Below are 21,397 nucleotides of genomic sequence, written 5' to 3' on the forward strand. Positions count from 1 at the left end.
ATTGTCTATTCTCCCACTCAGACAGTTACCACAGCCAGGAAGGATGGATGAGCCTCTGCTCTGATCTCTGGTGTTCACCAGGTCATATAAGAACACCAACAAAGCCAACACTCACAAAAACAAGTCACAGCAGGTGACAACAGTTGTGACAACAGTCGTGACTTGCGACACATCCGCTATAGAGACGTAGCAGCAGCCTTGACTACCACTGAGGAAAAGAGCAGCCTCTCACAGTGACAGTCACAACAGCCATGACAGTCAGGAAGGAAGGATGAGCCTCTGATTTCTGGTCACACACATGTACCACCGGTTCATTTAAGTCCACCAATCAACACTAACATAAAAACGTACATACAAGCCAATATTACGACCAAAGGCATGTCCCAACAGTTCATGTAAGCACACTAACCAGCACACTAACCAACACTTATAATCAAGCCAATACATGACCAAAGCAACTGCATTACTTTTAAATAAGCACACCAACACTCGCATAAATACACATTCAAGCCAATATTATGACCAAAGTAATACAGGTAACTGCCAAAATAAAATAAAGAAAACAAGTATATTGAAAGCAGATGCTTCTACAGAGTTGGGGTTCCTGAGTTAATTAAGCAATTAATATCCCATCATGGTCATGTATAAAAATGCCCAGTTGCCCATTATTTTGGCTACCATGGCTAGAAGAACAGATCTCAGTGACTTTGGAAGATGGGTCTCAAAGGAGCATATGTGGATAAAAGTTTGTGTGTGCAGGGTTCAACACTAACTTGTTCTACCAGTGCTACCAACTGTTTTCAGTTGATGAAACCAGCACATGATTTGGTAGACTAATTTTTTTAAATAATTGATAATGACCTGGCCCGAGTCCCATAATGCGCCTGCATTCCATACAGAAGCAGGCTAATTATGACTAGCCATCTTTAAATTAGCATGCCCTTGTGTTCTAACATTGATTTGGATAGATTTACTGTAACAGCAAAGAAAATAGACTTAAAATATAGTGAAAATGTATTTACTGCAGATTTCACAGCGACATGTGTTCTTTTCTCCTAAATCTAGAGGGCATAATCCACCATTTTTTTCAGGTTTTCATTCTCAAAAATCACACTGGACGTTCTAAATCCACATCAGGGGAGCATTTTTTAAATCTGGGGGGAAAAGAACTTAGTTACCCTTTAATTCAGGTGCACACCAGCCAGACAGTTGTGTTTGGTTAGCGGTGTTTCTATAGCACACATGGAGTTTTCAAAACTAATTGCCACTGGATTGATGCAAATAATTATTATTCTGACAGGTAGAAATACGCTACTTTGTAGTTACATTGCTTACCCATTCTTGCCTTAGCATTTACTGGTAGATATCATAACTTGGAACATCTTTCCTACCACCTTTCTACCCCTACCGCTGTCAGTCTTCGTTAAGCTGCTCCAAGCAGCTGTTTGAGTGCTGCGCGCTCTCTCTGCCGGATAGATTACCTACAGGCTATATGTGTGCAGCACACGTGATAAATAATCAACATAATGAACTAACACCTTTTTTAATCAATTATGTAGCCTAGATTAAAAATAGCATTATTACAATATTTTTTATCACTGGCCGCAGCGGGCCACTGACAGGGATGATTGACTAGGGTTTCTAAAACCTCCCCGGGCCAGCGGGCAACCCTGTAGGCTATGTGGAGTCCTGACAGACACAGACAGGGGCATTCCCATGCTGTTGTTGGCTCTTCAGAAAGTTGGTTTACTTTTGGGCAATTTCACAATACTGTTTGAATAAATCAATATAATACAAAAATAAGCTAATTGTGAACCAAAAACTAACGTGAACTGGTACATTTTTCCACTGGCACCCTTGCGACCAATTAAAAAAAGTGTGTCGCACTGCCAAGTCAAATTACATCAAATGAGACTGTTTTGGTCGCAGTATCGAACGTGTGTGTATGTGTGTCTCTCAGTCACCTAATCTCAACCCAATTGAACACTTAAGGGAAATTCTGGAGCAGTGACTTAAACAGCGTTTTCCACCACCAAAACACCAAATGATGGAAATTCTTGTGGAAGAATGGTGTCACCTCCCTCCAGTAGAGTTCCAGGTGAATCTATGCCAGGAAGTATTGAAGTTGTTCTGACAGTTCGTGGTGGCCCAACGCCCTATTAAGACACGTTATGGTGGTGTTTCCTTTATTTTGGGAGTTACTACTAGCTTCCATTGTAACTGTGGCAAGGTTGTATGTGAAGCCTTGTGAGGACACCCACCATTTTACGAGTGGCATGACCTGCACAGTTCTATGAGAACCAGCGTAGCCCTGCAGTTCACACAAACATCAATATCTTCACATTTTGTCATTTTTTATGTTTTAATGTTTTTCTCCCACAGAGTTTTCCCATGAAGACACCTTTCCACCACCGCACACATCTGGTCCACCAGATCTAGTTGGTAAACTTAGAGCCGCCCCTATTCCACTAATTACTATGAAGTTTTAGTTGATGTCTCTTACTTACTGGAAGTCTGACAGCTGGTGTCTGAGAACCGCTGGTGTGTCTCTTGCCTTACTAGAGGTCTGACAGCTGCTCCTCTTCTCTAACAAGTGACCATAAGCGGGATCTCTCACGGGTATCATTAAACCGCATGGCCACTTCCAATCCAAACCAGATTGAAGAGAGGAATAGGGAGGGATAACTGACTCACTCACTCCACCCTCAGGTTTATGAATGAAACACTTATCAGATCATCTGGATTTCAACTTGGATGAGTTGGACCTCCCATCCAGAGTGCGGTTGGGTTTGTCACCAACACAGCCCAAACTATACCTTTTGGTGGATTCCCATGGGAAATGTAAAAAGTCAATGGATCTGCTACAGCATTACCACTAAATCATGAGTACAGCACAACATATGAATTATTGTACTATCCATGTCATAGGCCCAAACTCTAAGCCTACATGACCATTTCATCCCAGTCATTGATTTAAACATAAGCATACAACACATTGCCTAGGTCTATTTATTATTCAACTACTCAATTTAGATCACTGATTCCCATCCCATCACTTGTTCTTGGAACAGCACTTGTTACTTGGTTTTACACATAGTACTCACTCTTGGCATTCTGTGGATATTTTCAACTCTTTGGTTCTTCCCAGGAATATTCTCACTAGGGCTCCAAAATTCCCTGTTCTGGGATTGTTCTCAACTGTAGGAGGGACAGACCGGAGAGGAGAGAGGAAGACACAGTACACTGTATTTAAAAGAACTGCTTGGTGATTCTGACACGCATTACATCAATAATCTATACTGAACAGAAATATAAACGCAACATGTAAAGTGTTGGTCCTGTTTCATGAGCTGAAGTTAAAGATCCCAGAAATGTTCCACATGCACAAAAAGCTTAATTCTCTCAAATATGTTTGTATTTCTGTTAGTAAGCATTTCTCCTTTGCCATGATAATCCATCCACCTGACAGTTGTAGCATATCAAGAAGCGAATTAAACAGCATGATCATTACTCAGATGCACCTTGTACTGGGAGACAATAAAAGGCCACTCAAATATGCTGTTTTGTCACACAACACAATACCACAGATGTCTTAGGTTTTGAAGGAGTGTGCAATTGGCATGCTGACTGCAGGAATGTCCACCAGAGCAGTTTGCCAGAGAATTTAATGTTAATTTCTCTACCATAAGCCACCTCCAACTGGCCTCAAAATGCAAACCACGTGTAAGGCGTCGTGTGAGCGAGCGGTTTGCTAATGTCAACGCTGTGAACAGCGCTGTGAACATAACCCCACCGCCACCCCATGGTGGCGGTGGGGTTATGGTATGGGCAGGCATATGCTACAGACAACGAACACAATTGCATTTTATCGATGGCAATTTGAATGCACAGAGATACCGTGACAAGATCCTGAGGCCCATTGTTGTGCCATTCATCCGTCGCCATCACCTCATGTTTCAGCATGATAATGCACGTAAACGGTAAGCCGAAAATGTCCCGGTTCTTCCATGGCATAGATACTCACCAGACATCTCACCCATTGAGCATGTATGGGATGCTCTGGATTGACATGTACGACAGCATGTTCCAGTTCCCGCTAACATCCAGCAACTTTGCTCAGCCATTGAAAAGGAGTGGGACAACATTACACAGGCCACAATCAACAGCCTGATCAACTCTTGGCAAAGGAGATGTGTTGCGCTGCTTGAGGCAAATGGTGGTCACACTAGATACGACATATGTATATCTGTATTCCCAGTCATGTGAAATCCATAGATAATGGCCTAATGAATTCATTTCAATTTACTGATTTTCTTATATGAACTGTAACTCAGTAAAATCAAGTTTATATTTTTGTTCAGTATGCATGCATATATGTACAATACCTGTCAAAAGTTTGGACACCTACTCATACAAGTGTTTTTCTTTATTTTTAATGTAATTTTTATTTTCTACGTTGTAGAATAATGTGAAGACATCAAAACTATGAAATAACACATATGGAATTATGTAGTAACCAAAAAGGATGACAGCTTTACACACTCTTGGCATTCTCTCAACCAGCTTCACCTGGTATGCTTTTCCAGCAGTCCTGAAAAAAGTATTAAACAAACACACATCTGGTTTGCGCTTAGTGGGACTATCATTTGTTTTTTAACAGGACAATGACCCAACACACCTCCAGGCTGTGTAAGGGCTATTTGACCAAGAAGGGGTGTGATGGAGTGCTGCATCAGATGACGTGGCCTCCACAATTACCCGGCCTCAACCCAAATGAGATGGATTGGGATGAGTTGGACCGCAGAGTGAAGGAAAAGCAGCCAAGAAGTGCTCAGGATATGTGGGAACTCCTTCAAGACTGTTGGGAATGCATTCCAGGTGAAGCTGGTTGAGAGAATGCCAAGAATGTGCAAAGCTGTCAAGGCCAAGGTTGGCTACTTTGAAGAATGTAAAATAATTCCGATTTTTTTTGGTTATTACATGATTTCATAGTTTTGATGTCTTCACTATTAACCTACAATGTAGAAAATAGTAAAAATAAAGAAAAAACATGGAATGAGTAGGTGTGTCCAAACTTTTGACTGGTACAGTGCATTTGTGAAGTATTAAGACTGACTTTTTCCACATTGTTATTCTAAAAATGGATCAAACTGGTTTTTTTTGTCCCTCAATCTATACACAATACCCCATAGTGACAAAGCAAAAACAGCGCTCCAGAGATCCTCTGTGGCGATGGGAGAACCTTCCAGATTAGGTGGACAACCATCTCCGCAGCACTCCACGAATTAGGCCTTCTACACAGCAATCTACACACAATACCCCATAACAACAAAGCGACAACAGGTTTTTTAGAAATTCTTGAAAAAGTATTAAAAATAAAAAGAGAAATACCTTATTCACATAAGTATTCAGAACCTTTGCTATGAGACTCGAAATTGAGCTCATCCTGTTTCCATTGATCATCCTTGAGATGTTTCTACAAATTGATTGGAGTCCACCTGTGGTAAATTAAATTGATTGGACATGATTTGGAAAGGCACACAACTGTCTGCATAAGGTCCCACAGTTGACAATGCATGTCAGAGCAAAAATCAAGCCATGAGGTTGAAGGAATTGTCCGTAGAGCTCAGAGACAGGATTGTGTCGAGGCGCAGATCTGGAGAAGGGTAGCAAAAAATGTCTGCAGCATTGAAGGTCCCCAAGAACACATTGGAAACAAGATTCTCTGGTCTGATGAAACCAAGATTGAACTCTTTGGCCTGAATGCCAAGCGTCACATCTGGAGGAAACATGGCACCATCCCTACGATTAAGCATTCTGGTGGCAGCATCATGCTATGGGGATGGTTTTCAGCGGCAGGGACTGGGAGACTAGTCAGGATCGAGGGAAAGATGAACGGAGAAAAGTATAGAGAGATCCTTGATTAAAACCTGCTCCAGAGCGCCTAGGACCTCAGACTGGGGCAAAGGTTCACCTTCCAACAGGACAACGACCCTAAGCACACAGCCAAGACAACGCAGGAGTGGCTTCGGGACAAGTCTCTGAATGTCCTTGAGTGGCACAGCCAGAGCCTGGACTTGAACCCGATCGAACACCTCTGTAGAAACCTGAAAACGCTCCCCATCCAACCTGACAGAGCTTGAGAGGATCTGCAGAGAAGAATGGGAGAAACTCCCCAAATACAGGTGTGCCAAACTTGTGGAGTCATACCCAAGAAGACTCAAGGCTGTAATCAGTTATTATTATTTTTTACATTTGCAAAGATTGCTAAAAAAACTTTTTTGCTTTGTCATTATGGAGTGTTGTGTGTAGATTGATGAGGGAAAAAAAACGATTTCATTAATTTTAGAATAAGGCTGTAACGTAACAAAATGTGGAAAAAGTCAAGGGGTCTGAATTAGAGGTCGACCGATTAATCGGAATGACCGATTAATTAAGGCCGATTTCAAGTTTTCATAACAATCGGTAATCGGCATTTTTGGACACCGATTATGGCCGATTACATTGCACTCCACGAGGAGACTGCGTGGCAGGCTGACTACCTGTTATGCGAGTGCAGCAAGGAGCCAAGGTAAGGTGCTAGCTAGCATTAAACTTATCTTATAAAAAACAATCAATCTTAACATAATCACTAGTTAAACTTGTAATATCATCAACCATGTGTAATTATCTAGCTTGTCCTGTGTTGCATATAATCGATGCGGTGCCTATTAATTTGTCATTGAATAACAGCCTACTTCGCCAAACGGGTAATTTAACAAGCGCATTCGCAAAAAAAGCACTGTCGTTGCACCAATGTCTACCTAACCATAAACATCAATGCCTTTCTTTAAAATCAATAAACAAGTATATCTTTTTAAACCTGCATATTTAGTTAATATTGCCTGCTAACATGAATTTCTTTTAACTAGGGAAATTGTGTCACTTTTCTTGCGTTCTTTGCAAGCAGAGTCAGGGTATATGCAGCAGTTTGGGCCGCCTGGCTCGTTGCGAACTGTGTGAAGTCCATTTATTCCTAACAAAGACCGTAATTAATTTACCAGAATTTTACATAATTATGACATAACATTGAAGGTTGTGCAATGTAACAGCAATATTTAGACTTATGGATGCCACCCGTTAGATGAAATACGGAACGGTTCCGTATTTCACTGAAAGAATAAACGTTTTGTTTTCAAAATGATAGTTTCCGGATTTGACTATATTAATGACCTAAGGCTCGTATTTCTGTGTGTTATTATAATTAAGTCTATGAATTGATAGAGCAGTCTGACTGAGCGGTGGTAGGCAGCAGCATGCTCGTAAGCATTCATTCAAACAGCACTTTACTGCATTTGCCAGCAGCTCTTCACTGTGCTTCAAGCATTGCACTGTTTATGATTTCAAGCCTATCAACTCCCGAGATTAGCAATACTAAAGTACCTATTAGAATATCCAATAGTCAAAGGTATATGAAATACAAATGGTATAGAGAGAAATAGTCCTATAATAACTACAACCTAAAATTTCTTACCTGGGAATATTGAAGACTCAAGTTAAAAGGAACCACCAACTTTCATATGTAAGGAACTTAAACGTTAGCTTTTTTACATGGCACATATTGCACTTTTACTTTCTTCTCCAACACTGTTTTTGCATTATTTAAACCAAATTGAACATGTTTCATTATTTATTTGAGACTAAATTGATTTTATTGATGTATTATATTAAGTTAAAATAAGTGTTGATTCAGTATTGTTGTAATTCTCATTATTACAAATATATATATAAAAATTGGCCGATTAATCGGTATCGGCTTTTTCTGATCCTCCAATAATCAGTATCGCCGTTGAAAAATCATAATCGGTCGACCTCTAGTCTGAATACTTTCCGAATGTACTCTGTGTGTGTGTGTGTGTGTGTGTGTATGTACGTATGTATGTATATAAATAAATAGGCAGGCATAACACTCAAACCAACAAACATAAGACGTACTCAGGATCTTGGCCAGGGGAATTACAGCCTCTTCCAACAGCTTGGAGTTACCACTGTAGAGGAGAAAGAATGAGAGTGAAAGAGCGAGAGAGAGACAGAGCGAGAAAATGTTGGTCAATTCAATACCACAGCACTGTGGAACTCTGGACAGTCTACTGTGCCCTCTACTGTCAAGTTAGCATAGTCACAACACACTCATTCATAGAAACAGAATTTGAGTACAATTATATACGTCTCAAAACTCTCATTGGCTAACTCTGGTTTCCCAGCACTACCACTTGAAAACACCCACTCCTCTTACGTGCCTCACTAATGTAAATAAGCTTGTACTGTACAATCAGAAAACACCTACCATTTCAGCAAGCTGTTACTGTAACTTAAGGTCAACTACATTTACTGTCGCATCTGATCATCAAGTCTGTTAGAACATTACTCCAAGTCAGCTGATGTGTATAAACCGGAACCTAAAAGCTGTTTGGCTTGGAAGACAAACTTCAAGTTCTTAGCTAATGTAGACAGCCTGGTGTAACGTGGGCCTTCGCTGCATCCTGCACCTTAGCTAATGTTTGCAGCCCGGGAGGCATCTCAAATGGCACCTTATCCCCAATGTTTTGCACTACTTTTGACCAGGGCCCATAGGGTTCAATTTCTTTTTTATATTTAGCTCGACATTAAATTACTTCACCAATCATTGCGGCTAGAGCAGCTTGCTATGGAGCGGGCAAGCTATTTACATGCATTGGACAGACAAGTGTAGTGTGTGAGATGCGACTGAAAGTTTGCGAGAAAGCGAGAGAGGGTGGAGGAGACGACTTGGCTTAAAGCGCTGGGCAGGGCTTGACATTAACTTTTTTAGCCACTTGTCCTTCGGATAAGTAGGACAGATTTTTTACATGTCCGAAAGCTGAAGTCACTTCTCCCCCCCCTCCCAAAAAAGGTCCAACACCATCGGACAGAAAGGTGACTGAAATGAGTGAACAAATCATTTTCTTTGCCTGCCCATAGACAATGTTATCAGCCCCTAGCAGCCATCCCAAATGATTATTTTTTTTATGTTTAACACAAATACTGCTAGCGCAAGCTTGCATGCTACGGGAGGGACGAGATGAAACATGACATTGACTAAATATATTTTGTGGAGCCAAATCTTTTCTAACAGCCTATTCCACTCTGGTGGAGCCTTGGCAAGAAAGAGATGTGTAGTAGCCTAGGTATATCTGGATATCTGTGCATGCTGAAGCGCACAGATGGAGCAAGTGACACACAGTCAGAGCCAGAATCATGGGCCGCAGACCTGTGATGTCCTCAGAACTGGATAAACGGAGTCGCATTTTTGCCTTTATGCGTTGTAGGTAGGTTGCACATTGCTAGTATAATATGGAGATGGGGCTTGGCCAACTACGCATCATTTCTTTCATAAGCTTTGCTTAGCTGTAGCCTAAGATCTTTTGACTACTCATTCGATTTTTCCAAATTGTAATGTTTACTCAATTACACTTCTTGTGGCCTATAACATTTGTCATTCACAATAGATCTGTGATTGAGAATAGCATAGACTCCGATTTCCATAATTTTCCCCATTTAAAAGCTGCAACTTTAAGGACATTAAACACTTTACTACAATACTTCATAACTTTAATTTGTCTTAATGCTTTTATGATATTTCAATTAGTAGGATTAGGCTTTTGGTCGTTTGGTTTGCAACGGTAAAAAAAATATATATACAAACTGAATGAATCTAACGGAGTTCTAGGCTTTCATTGTTTGAAATAGCACGGCAGGATAAATCTAGCATGCATTAAACTGAAAAAGTGGCTTGATTGGCAGAGTAATATTGATATAAAATGGATAGAAACTATAACACTTGGGCTTCTATAACAAGACATTTCTCGTTGCAATGGTGAGACTCTTAGGTCTGTCTACACTGTTCTCTTGATGTGTAAATATAACAATTTATTGAAATAGGCTATATCAAATAGGAATATAGTCAATTTACTCAATGTCAACTATGCACTACCCTGCTGTGCACTGCTTGATGCAATTCTGATCTGACATTTAATCCTAGTAAAAATTCCCTGTCTTTGGTCAGTTAAAATCACCACTTTATTTTAAGAATGTGAAATGTCAGAATAATAGTAGAGAGAATGATTTATTTTAGCTTTTATTTCTTTCATCACATTCCCAGTGGGTCAGAAGTTTACATACACTCAATTAGCATTTGGTAGCATTGCCTTTAAATTGTTTAACATGGGTCAAACGTTTTGGGTAGCCTTCCACAAGCTTCCCACAATAAGTTGGGTGAATTTTGGCCCATTCCTCCTGACAGAGCTGGTGTAACAGTCAGGTTTGTAGTAGAGGTCGACCGATTAATCGGAATGGCCGATTAATTAGGGCATTTTTGGACACCGATTATGGTGGATTTTTTTATTTTTTTTACCTTTATTTAACTAGGCAAGTCAGTTAAAGAACACATTCTTATTTTCAATGACGGCCTAGGAACGGTGCCTTGTTCAGGGGCAGAATGACAGATTTTTACCTTGTCAGCTCGGGGATTCAATCTTGCAACCAACATTTCTGTGTGTTATTATGTTATAATTAAGTCTATGATTTGATATTTGATAGAGCAGTCTGACTGAGCGGTGGTAGGCAGCAGCAGGCTCGTAAGCATTCATTCAAACAGCACTTTTGTGCGTTTGCCAGCAGCTCTTCGCTGTGATTCAAGCATTGAGCTGTTTATGACTTCAAGCCTATCAACTTCCGAGATTAGGCTGGTGTAACTGATGTGAAATGGCTAGCTAGTTAGCGGGGTGCGCGCTAATAGCGTTTCAATCGGTGACGGCACTCGCTCTGAGACCTTGAAGTAGTTGTTCCCCTTGCTCTGCAAGGGCCGCGGCATTTGTGGAGCAATGGATAACGATGCTTCGAGGGTGGCTGTTTTCAATGTGTTCCTGGTTCGAACCCAGGTAGGGGAGAGGAGAGGGACAGAAGCTATACTGTTACACTGGCGGTACTAAAGTGCCTATAAGAACATCCAATAGTCAAAGGTATATGAAATACAAATGGTATAGAGAGAAATAGTCCTATAATTCCTATAATAACTACAACCTAAAACTTCTTACCTGGGAATATTGAAGACTCATGTTAAAAGGAACCACCAGCTTTCATATGTTCTCATGTTCTGAGCAAGGAATTTAAATGTTAGCTTTTTTACAGGGCACATATTGCACTTTTACTTTCTTCTCCAACACTTTGTTTTTGCATTATTTAATTAAACAGAATTGAACATGTTTCATTATTTATTTGAGGATAAATTGATTTTGATGTATTATATTAAGTTAAAATAAGTGTTCATTCAGTATTGTTGTAATTGTCATCATTACAAATAAATAAATAAGAATCGGCCGATAAATTGGTATCGGCCTTTTTTGTCCTCCAATAAATCGGTATCGGCGTTGAAAAATCATAATCGGTCGACCTCTAGTTTGTAGGCCTCCTTCCTCGCACACGATTTTTCAGTTCTGCCCACAAATATTCTATAGGATTGAGGTCAGGGCTTCGTGATGGTCACTCCAGTACCTTGACTGTCCTTAAGCCATTTTGCAACAACTTCGGAAGTATGCTTCGGGTCATTGTCCATTTGGAAGACCCATTTGCAACCAAGCTTTAACTTCCTGACTGATGTCTTGAGATGTTGCTTCAATATATCCACATAATTTTCCCACCTCATGATGCCATCCATTTTCACAAAATGCACCCAGTCCGTCCTGCAGCAAAGCACCCCCACAACATGATGCTGCCACCCCCGTGCTTCACGGTTGGGATGGTGTTCCTCAGCTTGCAAGCGTCCCCCTTTTTCCTCCAAACATAACGATGGTCATTTTGGCCAAACAGTTCTATTTTTGTTTCATCAGACCAGAGGACATTTCTCCAAAAAGTACCATCTTTGTCCCCATGTGCAGATGCAAACCGTAGTCTGGCTTTTTTTATGGCGGTTTTGGAGCAGTGGCTTCTTCCTTGCTGAGCGGCCTTTCAGGTTGTCGATATGGGACATGTTTTACTGTGAATATAGATACTTTTGTACCGGTTTCCTCCAGCATCTTCACAAGGTCCTTTGCTGTTGTTCTGGGATTCATTTGCACTTTTCGCACCAAAGTACATTCATCTCTAGGAGACAGAACGCGTCTCCTTCCTGAGCGGTACGACGGCTGCGTGGTCCCATGGTGTTTATACTTGCATACTATTGTCTGTACAGATGAATGTGGTACCTTCAGGCATTTAGAAATTGCTCCCAAGGATGAATCAGACTTGAAAGAGGCACTGAGTTTGAAGCTAGGCCTTGAAATACATCCACAGGTACACCTCCAATTGACTCAAATGATGTCAATTAGCCTATCAGAAGCTTCTAAAGCCATGACATTATTTTTATTTTTTCCCAAGTTGTTAAAAGGCACAGTCAACTTAGTGTATGTAAACTTCTGACCCACTGGAATTGTAATACAGATTATTTCACTTATAATTCACTGTATGTAAACAATTGTTGGAAAAATTACTTGTGTCATTCATAAAGTAGATGTCCTAACCGACTTGCCAAAACTATAGTTTGTTAACAAGAAATTAGTGGAGTGGTTGAAAAACGAGTTTTAATGACTCCAACCTAAGCGTATGTAAACTTCCGACTTCACCTGTACATGTCTTGTCTTAATATTGAGAATTGCTGGGCATCTTGTTGTTATGACATGCATTATCTGAATTAGGCCCACAGAATTATACCGATGGAGGAGCAGCTTCTATAAAGGAATTTTGTATGTATTAACTACAAAAAGGTAATACGTGTTTTTATTTTAATTCTGTTGCCGCTCTTCACACACAAGCTAGCTAGCTCTGGTCCAACGTTAACCCATCTCTCATAAGTTTAAAGACATTAAACGTGAAATGTGATAAGCATACTAGTAAATCAGTATTGAAAAAGTTTAATACATTTTTCTCTAATTAAAAATCTCTCCTTAATTACTGAATCAGGCTTGTAACATCAGTAAGCTACAGTAGACTATGCTTTGGAGGGGGAGACAGGCAAAAAGTTCTCAGCTGGAAGGCAGGCAGACACTGGTATATGTTTCTGAGAGACAGAGTAAGGGCTTTGAATAGGCGCTTGTTGCGTTTTGTGGGACTGGAAAACAATGCCCGGAATCTAAAAAAAACACTATTAACCGGTTCCAATGCTATTAAAATAAAGGTTCTGTTCCGGAAGAGTATAGATCACTTTCGTTCCCAGTTCTGATTCTGTTCCTTGAGAAATTCCTTTCTTTTCCGGTTTCCGGTTCTCTGGAGTTTAAAAACACAGTGTGTGTGCATGCGAGTGTATGTTATTGACAGGAAATTACGTAATTGGTGAGGGCAAAGTGAAGCCACGGTAAACATTACAAAACTGGTGTTTGATCTACTTAAAAGAAGCACTATGGAAATCGCTCCGCCATTTCCTGGTTGCTAAAATTAGAATTGTTTTGCCTAATTTCAGTTTTTAATAATTATTTTTGATTTTACCTTTATTTAACTAGGCAAGTCAGTTAAGAACAAATTCTTATTTACAATGACGGGCTACCCCAGCCATACCCGGATGATGCTGGGCCAATTGTGCGCCGCCATATGGGACTCCTAATCACGGCCGGTTGTGATACAGCCTGGAATCGAACCAGGGTCTGTAGTGACGCCTCTAGCACTGAGATGCAGTGCCTTAGACCGCAGCGCCATTCGGGAGCCCTTATGTGATAAAACAAGCAAGTACAGTGTAAAGAATCATCGTACCATCCAAAGCGCTGTGAATTTTCTTTTCCATAACCCAAAATTGTGTTTTCAGCTGGTGTACAAAAACGAAAGTAAACGACGCAAAAAATAAACTTAAGAACTGGACGCATAGAAAAGGCACACACAGAACAGATCTACCGCTGCTCAGACTTGCTTTAAATGAGAATGACAGATCTATAACACACATTTCTATGTGAATGTGGTTTGGTCGCCCAAAAAGTTACATATAGCAACTTTAAACATTTTCCCGCTTTGGGGGAAATGTGTAATTCTGTGTGACAGCAACACCTGTATTTCAACAACTCAATTTCTATGTGATTAAACATTAAAAACAAACAAGCTAAAAAAAGAATACATCAGAGGGGTACTTGCCTACTGTATTAGCCTGGTCCCAGATTTGTTTGTGTTGACTTCCCAACTGCTATGGTTGTTGTCTGCTACTTTATCATGGGCTTGCGTCCCAAATGGCACCCTATTTCCTACCTAGTGCTCCATGTTCTCAGTTCTCACGTTACGGGAAAAGTGGTCGAGCCAAGACGTCTGGCACTGAGGAGAGAGCCAGCATAGTTTCCCTGGTGGGTATGCTGGTCTGCCCCCAACTCATCAGGTGGCGTGGTCAAGAAAAGCACATCGTGATTCTGTCTGTGGTGTAAGGATACGGGACATGTTCTTACCTGCTAGTGGGGCTGATGAATGTGAAGGAGATTAGCTGGTTCCAGAAGGGGTCATTATCTGAGATGGACTCTGTGCCGATCAGGGTCCGGAGGCTCTGGTTCTCTGACAGGTCACTGACCTGGCTGGTGTTGGCTCCCATCTCCTGGGATGTGGATCTAGGGAGAGGCTCTCTCTCACTGCCTCATCTCCCACTACCACATCAGGTACTGTACTGGTGAACAGAAGGAAACATACTTATGTTCAATTAATCAATAGAACCACTGTACTCAGGTGATCAAGATTAAAAGCTTAACTAAAATGTTTGTTATGGTTCATGAAATAGGATGTAAACGGAGGCCTCATTCTAGCCAAATTCGAAATGAATGGGGTCCTAGTTCAGCTGTTAATAGATCATCTTCTTTACCTGAGACCTAGGCCTACTTCTGATCTAAACTCAGCAAAAAAATAAACGTCCTCTCACTGTCAACTGCTTTTATTTTCAGCAAACTTAACATGTATAAATATTTGTATGAACATAGCAAGATTCAACAACTGAGACATAAACTGAACAAGTTCCACAGACATGTGCCTAACAGAAATGGAAAAATGTGTCCCTGAACAAAGGGGGGAGTCAAAATCAAAAGTAACAGTCAGTATCTGGTGTGGCCACCAGGTGCATTAAGTACTGCAGTGCATCTCCTCCTCATGGACTCCACCAGATTTGCCAGCTCTTGCTGTGAGATGTTACCCCACTCTTCCACCAAGGCACCTGCAAGTTCCCGGACATTTCTGGGGGTAATGGCCTAGCCCTCACCCTCCAATCCAACAAGTCCCAGATGTGCTCAATGGGATTGAGATCCGGGCTCTTCACTGGCCATGGCAGAACACTGACATTCCTGTCTTGCAGGAAATTACACACAGAACGAGCAGAATGGCTGGTGCCAATGTCATGCTGGAGGGTCATGTCAGGATGAGCCTGCAGGAAGGGTACCACATGAGGGAGGAGGATGTCTTCCCTGTAACACACAGCGTTGCGACCAACCATTAACTTCCTGAATGATGTCTTGAGATGTTTCTTCATTATATTCACACAATTTTCCTGCCTCATGATGCCATCCATTTTGTGAAGTGCACCAGTCCGTCCTGCAGCAAAGCACCCCCACAACATGATGCTGCCACCCCGTGATTCACGGTTGGGATGGTGTTCCTCGGCTTGCAAGCATCCCCTTTTTTCCTCCAAACATAACGATGCTTATTATGGCCAAACAGTTCTATTTTCGTTTCATCAGACCAGAGGACATTTCTCCAAAAAGTACCATCTTTGTCCCCATGTGCAGTTGCAAACTGTAGTCTGGCTTTTTTATGGCGGTTTTGAAGCATTGGCTTTTTACTTGCTGAGTGAACTTTCAGGTTGTCGATATAGGACTTGTTTTACTGTGGATATATATACTTTTGTACCCGTTTCCTCCAGCATCTTCACAAGGTCGGTTGCTGTTGTTCTGGGATTGATTTTCACTTTTCGCACCAAAGTACGTTCATCTCTAGGAGACACAACGCGTCTCCTTCCTGAGCGGTATGACGGCTACGTGGTCCCATGGTGTTTATACTTGCGTACTATTGTTTATACAGATGAACGTGGTACCTTCAGGCGTTTCGAAATTGCTCCCAAGGATGAACCAGACTTGTGGAGGTCTACAAAAAACATTTCTGAGGTCTTGGCTGATTTCTTTTGATTTTCCCATGATGTCAAGCAAAGAGGCACTGAGTTTGAAGGTAGGCCTTGAAATACATCCACAGGTACACCTCCAATTGACTCAAATGATGTCAATTAGCCGATCAGAAGCTTCTAAAGCCATGACATAATTTTCTGGAATTTTCCAAGCTGTTTAAAGGCACAGTCAACGTAGTGTATGTAAACTTCTGATCTGACCCACTGAAATTGTGATACAGTGAATAATAAGTGAAATAATCTGTCTGTAAACAATTGTTGGAAAAATTACTTGTGTCATGCACAAAGTAGATGTCCTAACCGACTTGCCAAAACTATAGTTTTGTTAACAAGAAATTTGTGGAGTGGTTGAAAAATGAGTTTTAATGACGCCAACCTAAGTGTATGGAAACTTCCGACTTCAACTGTATGTTTAAAATGTTTGGACATCAAAGTACAGCACAGTAGAGCTCAGTATTGTTTTTCTTAAACCTTCATTTGAACAAATTCTTATTTTACAATGACGGCCTACCCCGGCCAAACCTAGACAATGCTGGGCCAATTGTGCGTCACCCTATAGGATTCCTGATCACCGTCGGTTGTGATACAGCCCGGGACCGAACCAGGGTCTGTAGTGAGGTCTCTAGCACTGAGATGCAGTGCCTTAGACCGCTGCACCACTCGGGAGCCTAATGGGAGTACAGTACAGAACAGAGTAGTAGAGTATAGGCTAGTTCAGTACAGTACAGCTCAATACAGTACATTATAGTACTCAACTCGTGTGCTCTACTGTGTACTGTACTATATTCAACTTTTGACTTTACTTTGTGCTCTATTGTACTGTATTCCCCACACTTCTGAAACATAAACGTCTATGATTGTTTCCGGTTTGGGCCAAATTAAGGCCGCTCCGGACTGTACCAAAAGCGACATATTGAAATCAAGGCCAGGCTCAGATTGACAACATTTCTACGTCCATGGACGTCCAGTGCTGGTCGGTGATCAGTGGTTAAGGATGCTGGTTACAGTAAATGGAAAGAAAAGGGGCTCATGGCTAGGTGTCAGCCAGGAGAGGTGACATTAACTGGAGAGAGAGAGAGGGGTTGTCCAGACTGTTTTCACACTTGCTTTGACGACCATTGTCTTGCGTCAGATAGGGCGTCGATTCCACCTGCACTGATCAGTCTCGTACCTCACAAAGGGCAATGGGATAGCAAGAAAATAGTTCTAGTTCGGCTACAATGTGCTGTCTAACGTTAGAAAATATTGCCTAGGTGAGATGATCGCCATATAAAACTCAAAACAGGCTGAATTAATCAAAGCTAAATCAAAACATTTGTAAATAATGTTCACGTGATTTGGTTAGGGAAGTCGTACCATTTGACATCTAAGGAGTTTCAATATCTAGGTTTCAATATCTAGATTTCCATCCAATTGGCGACAGAGTTTCATGCGAATATTCTAAAATCTGCATGAAGTGGTGCGTTTCCACCAAACTGACTTGTTGCGAATGAAAATCAGTGCTTGAAGACATAGTGCACACAAAATGTACTTTGACACTTAAAACTTCTTAAGGCTAGGCACCTTTTTTCTCAATTTCCGCCTGACTGACGTGCCCAAAGTAAACTGCCTGTTGCTCAGGCCCTGAAGCCAGGATATGCATATAATTGGTACCACAGGAAAGAAAACACTTTGAAGTTTGTAGAAATGTTAAAATAATGTAGGAGACTATAACACAAATAAAAAGAATCCTGGAGTGTTACCCGCAAAACACCAGTCTCAATGTCAACAGTGAATATGCGACTCCGGGATGCTGGCCTTCTAGGCAGAGTTGCAAAGAAAAAACCATATCTCAGACTGGCCAATAAAAATAAAAGATTAAGATGGGCAAAAGAACACAGACACTGGACAGAGGAACTCTGCCTAGAAGGCCAGCATACTGGAGTCGCCTCTTCACTGTTGACATTGAGACTGGTGTTTTGCGGATACCATTTATTGAAGCTGCCAGTTGAGGACTTGTGAGGTGTCTGTTTCTCAAACTAGACACTCCATTTGAGTGCCCTGTCGCTCGGTCAGAACATCATCACTCGTGGTACGTTTTTGGAAACATTAGAGATGAATAAATTACAAAAATTGATACACACCTTTATAGGATTAGTGTTCCCACAAGGCCATATCTCCATGTTACAGCACGTGTTCACGGCAAACAGATGGAAGACTGAGCCTACTACCTGCGCTAATTATCTATCTGCATCTCCTATTAACACCTGTGTCTGAATTGAAGACGGTCGCCACAAACGTGTTGTCACTGAAAAATACTGTTGGCTGCAAGTGTTAAATTGTTTTAAATTAAAATCAAAATGTTATTCAAGTAAAATAAAACCGCTGAAACAGTGTGTGTTGTGTGTATTTTGCATTAGTGAAATTATATTGATGAGATATGAAAGTAGAGTGATTTATGTTTCTGCGGCTTACCGCTGGTGAGAATCGATTCACATTCAGATGGACTATTTGACTTCCAGAGCCAATTCGTCTTTAAACAGAACATGTAAGTTAAGGTCCTTGGACTATAAGGGATACCATTAGGCTCCTTTAGTCCATTATTTGGCTAGACTGGTCCAACTGATTCATTCCAGTTTTGATTTGATAGAAATACATCAAATCTATAAAATGCCATTTAAAAATCGGTATAAATCAATAATTCATTCAACGTTTGTCACAGAAACATCAAACTAGGTATGATTTATTCTATAAATGTCTAGCATACTTTTTTTATTCTTTGAAGCACAACCTTTAGAACTATGGGTTCCAGAAAGCATCTTTAAATCTGTCAACAATGCATAAGAATGTGTTCCTCTTTTTTTCCAGTCTTCAATTTGAAGCAAGGCTGCTCAATAAGTGCTTTGCATCATCCAGAGAAAACTGATGATCATCTGACCAACTGGGTTTGTCTTTGTGTAATATAAGAGTAGATTATGAAAACTCATGTAGTTTCATCCTTCAAGACATTTAGAAGTATGAAACTTTGTCTGGAAACTTTTATCAGGGTTATCCTTGCTCTAATGTTCTATTATCATTACATAATTGTATTATTCTACTATGAGATATACTAGATACATACTATGACAGCAATTCACTGTAATAGGTACACATGTATCTGGCACAAGTGACGATTAAACTGATTTGGATTTCAAAGACTGACATTATTGTAATGTTTGATATTACAACATTGATGTGTGATACCTTTTTTATACACGCATATGTTTTTTGAAAACGTATGCCTTTATTACTATATGATTTATATTGCCTGAATACTCAACGATGATTAACACCTCAGTTATGTGTGCATCTGTCAAGGTTGAGGTCAAATGCATGTCATTTAAAGTAAATTTAGCAATTACACAAAAATCCAATTCAATTTGAAAATGTTCCGAATTGCAAAAGCGTATAACATAATTTGGGTACTCCAGAAGTGTAATTTACATGTAAATAAACATAACCCTGTTTTATGTTTTTAATACTGCAGATAGAATGCTCTGTGTGCCAGAGATGGTACCATTCAGCTTGTCTGGGGACGACAAAGAAGGACTTCAACAAAGCCAAAATAGAAAATGATTGTAAGGGGCCTTTTGCTGCTAAATTAGAGACATATAAATAAATGACTGTTGTGCCTTGTAACTACTTTAAAATGTGGAACTGTTGCACTAAAAATGCAAACATTGATTTGGCATACAATTTAAAGTTACTGCAAATAAATGCATATTTTCACTTTTTTCTGGAGACAATCACTGAATTAGTTATTGATTTCTTCATCTTTAAATGCAATATTTGAGATTTTATGTATTTTTATTCAAACAAAACTGGAATTTCTACTCAAAGCAAAGGTTGTAAAAGTATGCTAGACATTTAGAGAATAAATTATACATAGTTTGTTGTTTCTGTGACAAACGGTGAATTAGTTATTGATTTATACCACTTTAAATGGCATATTATAGATTATGTATTCATATCAAAACTGGAATGTTTACTCAAAACAATGGTTGTAAAAGTACGCTAGACATTTATAGAATAAATCATACCTAGTTTGATAATTATGTGACAAAGGGTGAATTAGTTATTGATTTATACAGCTTTAAATTGCATTTGAGAGATTTTACATATTTCCATCAAATCTGGATTGTTTTTAAATTGAAAACAAAGTATGCTAGACAATTATAGAATAAACCATATCTATTTTTGTTTCTGTGACAATCAATGAAATAGTAATTGATTTTTACAATTTTAAATGGCTTTTGTCGAATGTCTGTTGAATGTCTGAATGATTGAATATAAAACCAACTTTACCTCGGTGTGACACCATGACAATGTAAGTAGCTACCTTGGTTTGCCATAGCAACCTCACTAGCTACAGCAGTCGCAAACATGCATTTCACCCTCCTTGCACATCTGTGGCTGACAGTTTGCTATAACGTTACCTTTTCAGTAAAACAAATATACATGACTACCGACCACACAAGTACAAGTTACAACACAAAAAAGGTGTTAATGGACTTGTCCTCTAGCAAGCCAACTAACGTTAGTTAGCACACACCCTAGCTGCAGCTAGCTTACTAGCAAACCGCAAAACAAACGGACTAAATGCAACAGACAGGCTTCCTTAAAGATTGTGAAACTTGTCAGGTGAAACAGATGTGTAACTGACATGAGATTAAAATAACACACTAGCCAATTAATCGAGTAGCTAGCCAGCTATGTCTGGCTAGCAACCATGCTAGCCCCTAGCATCAACTGACAGCCCACCTGTCAAATTCACTGCTCTCGTGGCACCTAGCTAGCTTACTTTCTCCCAGGTTCTTCTGAAGTCTTCTGCTTACTGAACAGTAGCTAATGATGTAGATGTCAATGATAAACAACAGTTTGCTAATTTGAGAAAACTGATTTGACTCTAGTCCTATTCCATCATATTTCCACGTCGCCAGACTTGCGTGAACGTGACGTCTGACAGTTAGGCAGAACGTGCATAAAGTTGAAGATTGTAATACACAGTACGGATTCAACACTTACACTTTTTCAAAGCCAAGTCGATTCTAGACATTTTATTTATATCTGAAACGTTCACTCGAATTTTCTGCCCTAAACTTGCTGGGGCAGTTTCTTAGCATGTCGTGCATCTTCTCTTCAAAGCATATATATATATATATTTTTTTAAATAATTTGGACATTACTAGGTCAAGCCACTTAGAAGACGAGGCTGCAAAA

At 40.2% G+C, this 21,397-nt stretch overlaps 1 protein-coding gene across 4 annotated transcripts in view; it reads right to left on the reverse strand.

Moving 5' to 3' along the window:
- The window catches only part of LOC115159100 (dymeclin-like), a 156,484-nt gene extending 135,315 nt beyond the window's left edge, over positions 1–21,169 (reverse strand). Inside the window, exons 1-4 of one of the 4 annotated variants that reach the window (XM_029708496.1) lie at positions 20,979–21,160; positions 14,451–14,662; positions 7,975–8,027; positions 3,105–3,198 (exon numbers count right to left, since the gene is read on the reverse strand). In XM_029708496.1, the coding sequence (XP_029564356.1) occupies positions 3,105–3,198; positions 7,975–8,027; positions 14,451–14,590 (287 nt within the window). In that variant the 5' untranslated portion in view covers positions 14,591–14,662; positions 20,979–21,160. Of the gene's footprint in view, positions 1–3,104; positions 3,199–7,974; positions 8,028–14,450; positions 14,663–20,938 lie in introns of those variants that run through there. The other 3 variants (XM_029708497.1, XM_029708499.1, XM_029708498.1) reach the window with 3 other exon arrangements.
- Positions 21,170–21,397: the final 228 nt, after the last annotated feature.

This window comes from Salmo trutta, chromosome 23 (assembly GCF_901001165.1).
Source record: "Salmo trutta chromosome 23, fSalTru1.1, whole genome shotgun sequence".
Lineage (NCBI taxonomy): Eukaryota > Metazoa > Chordata > Actinopteri > Salmoniformes > Salmonidae > Salmo > Salmo trutta.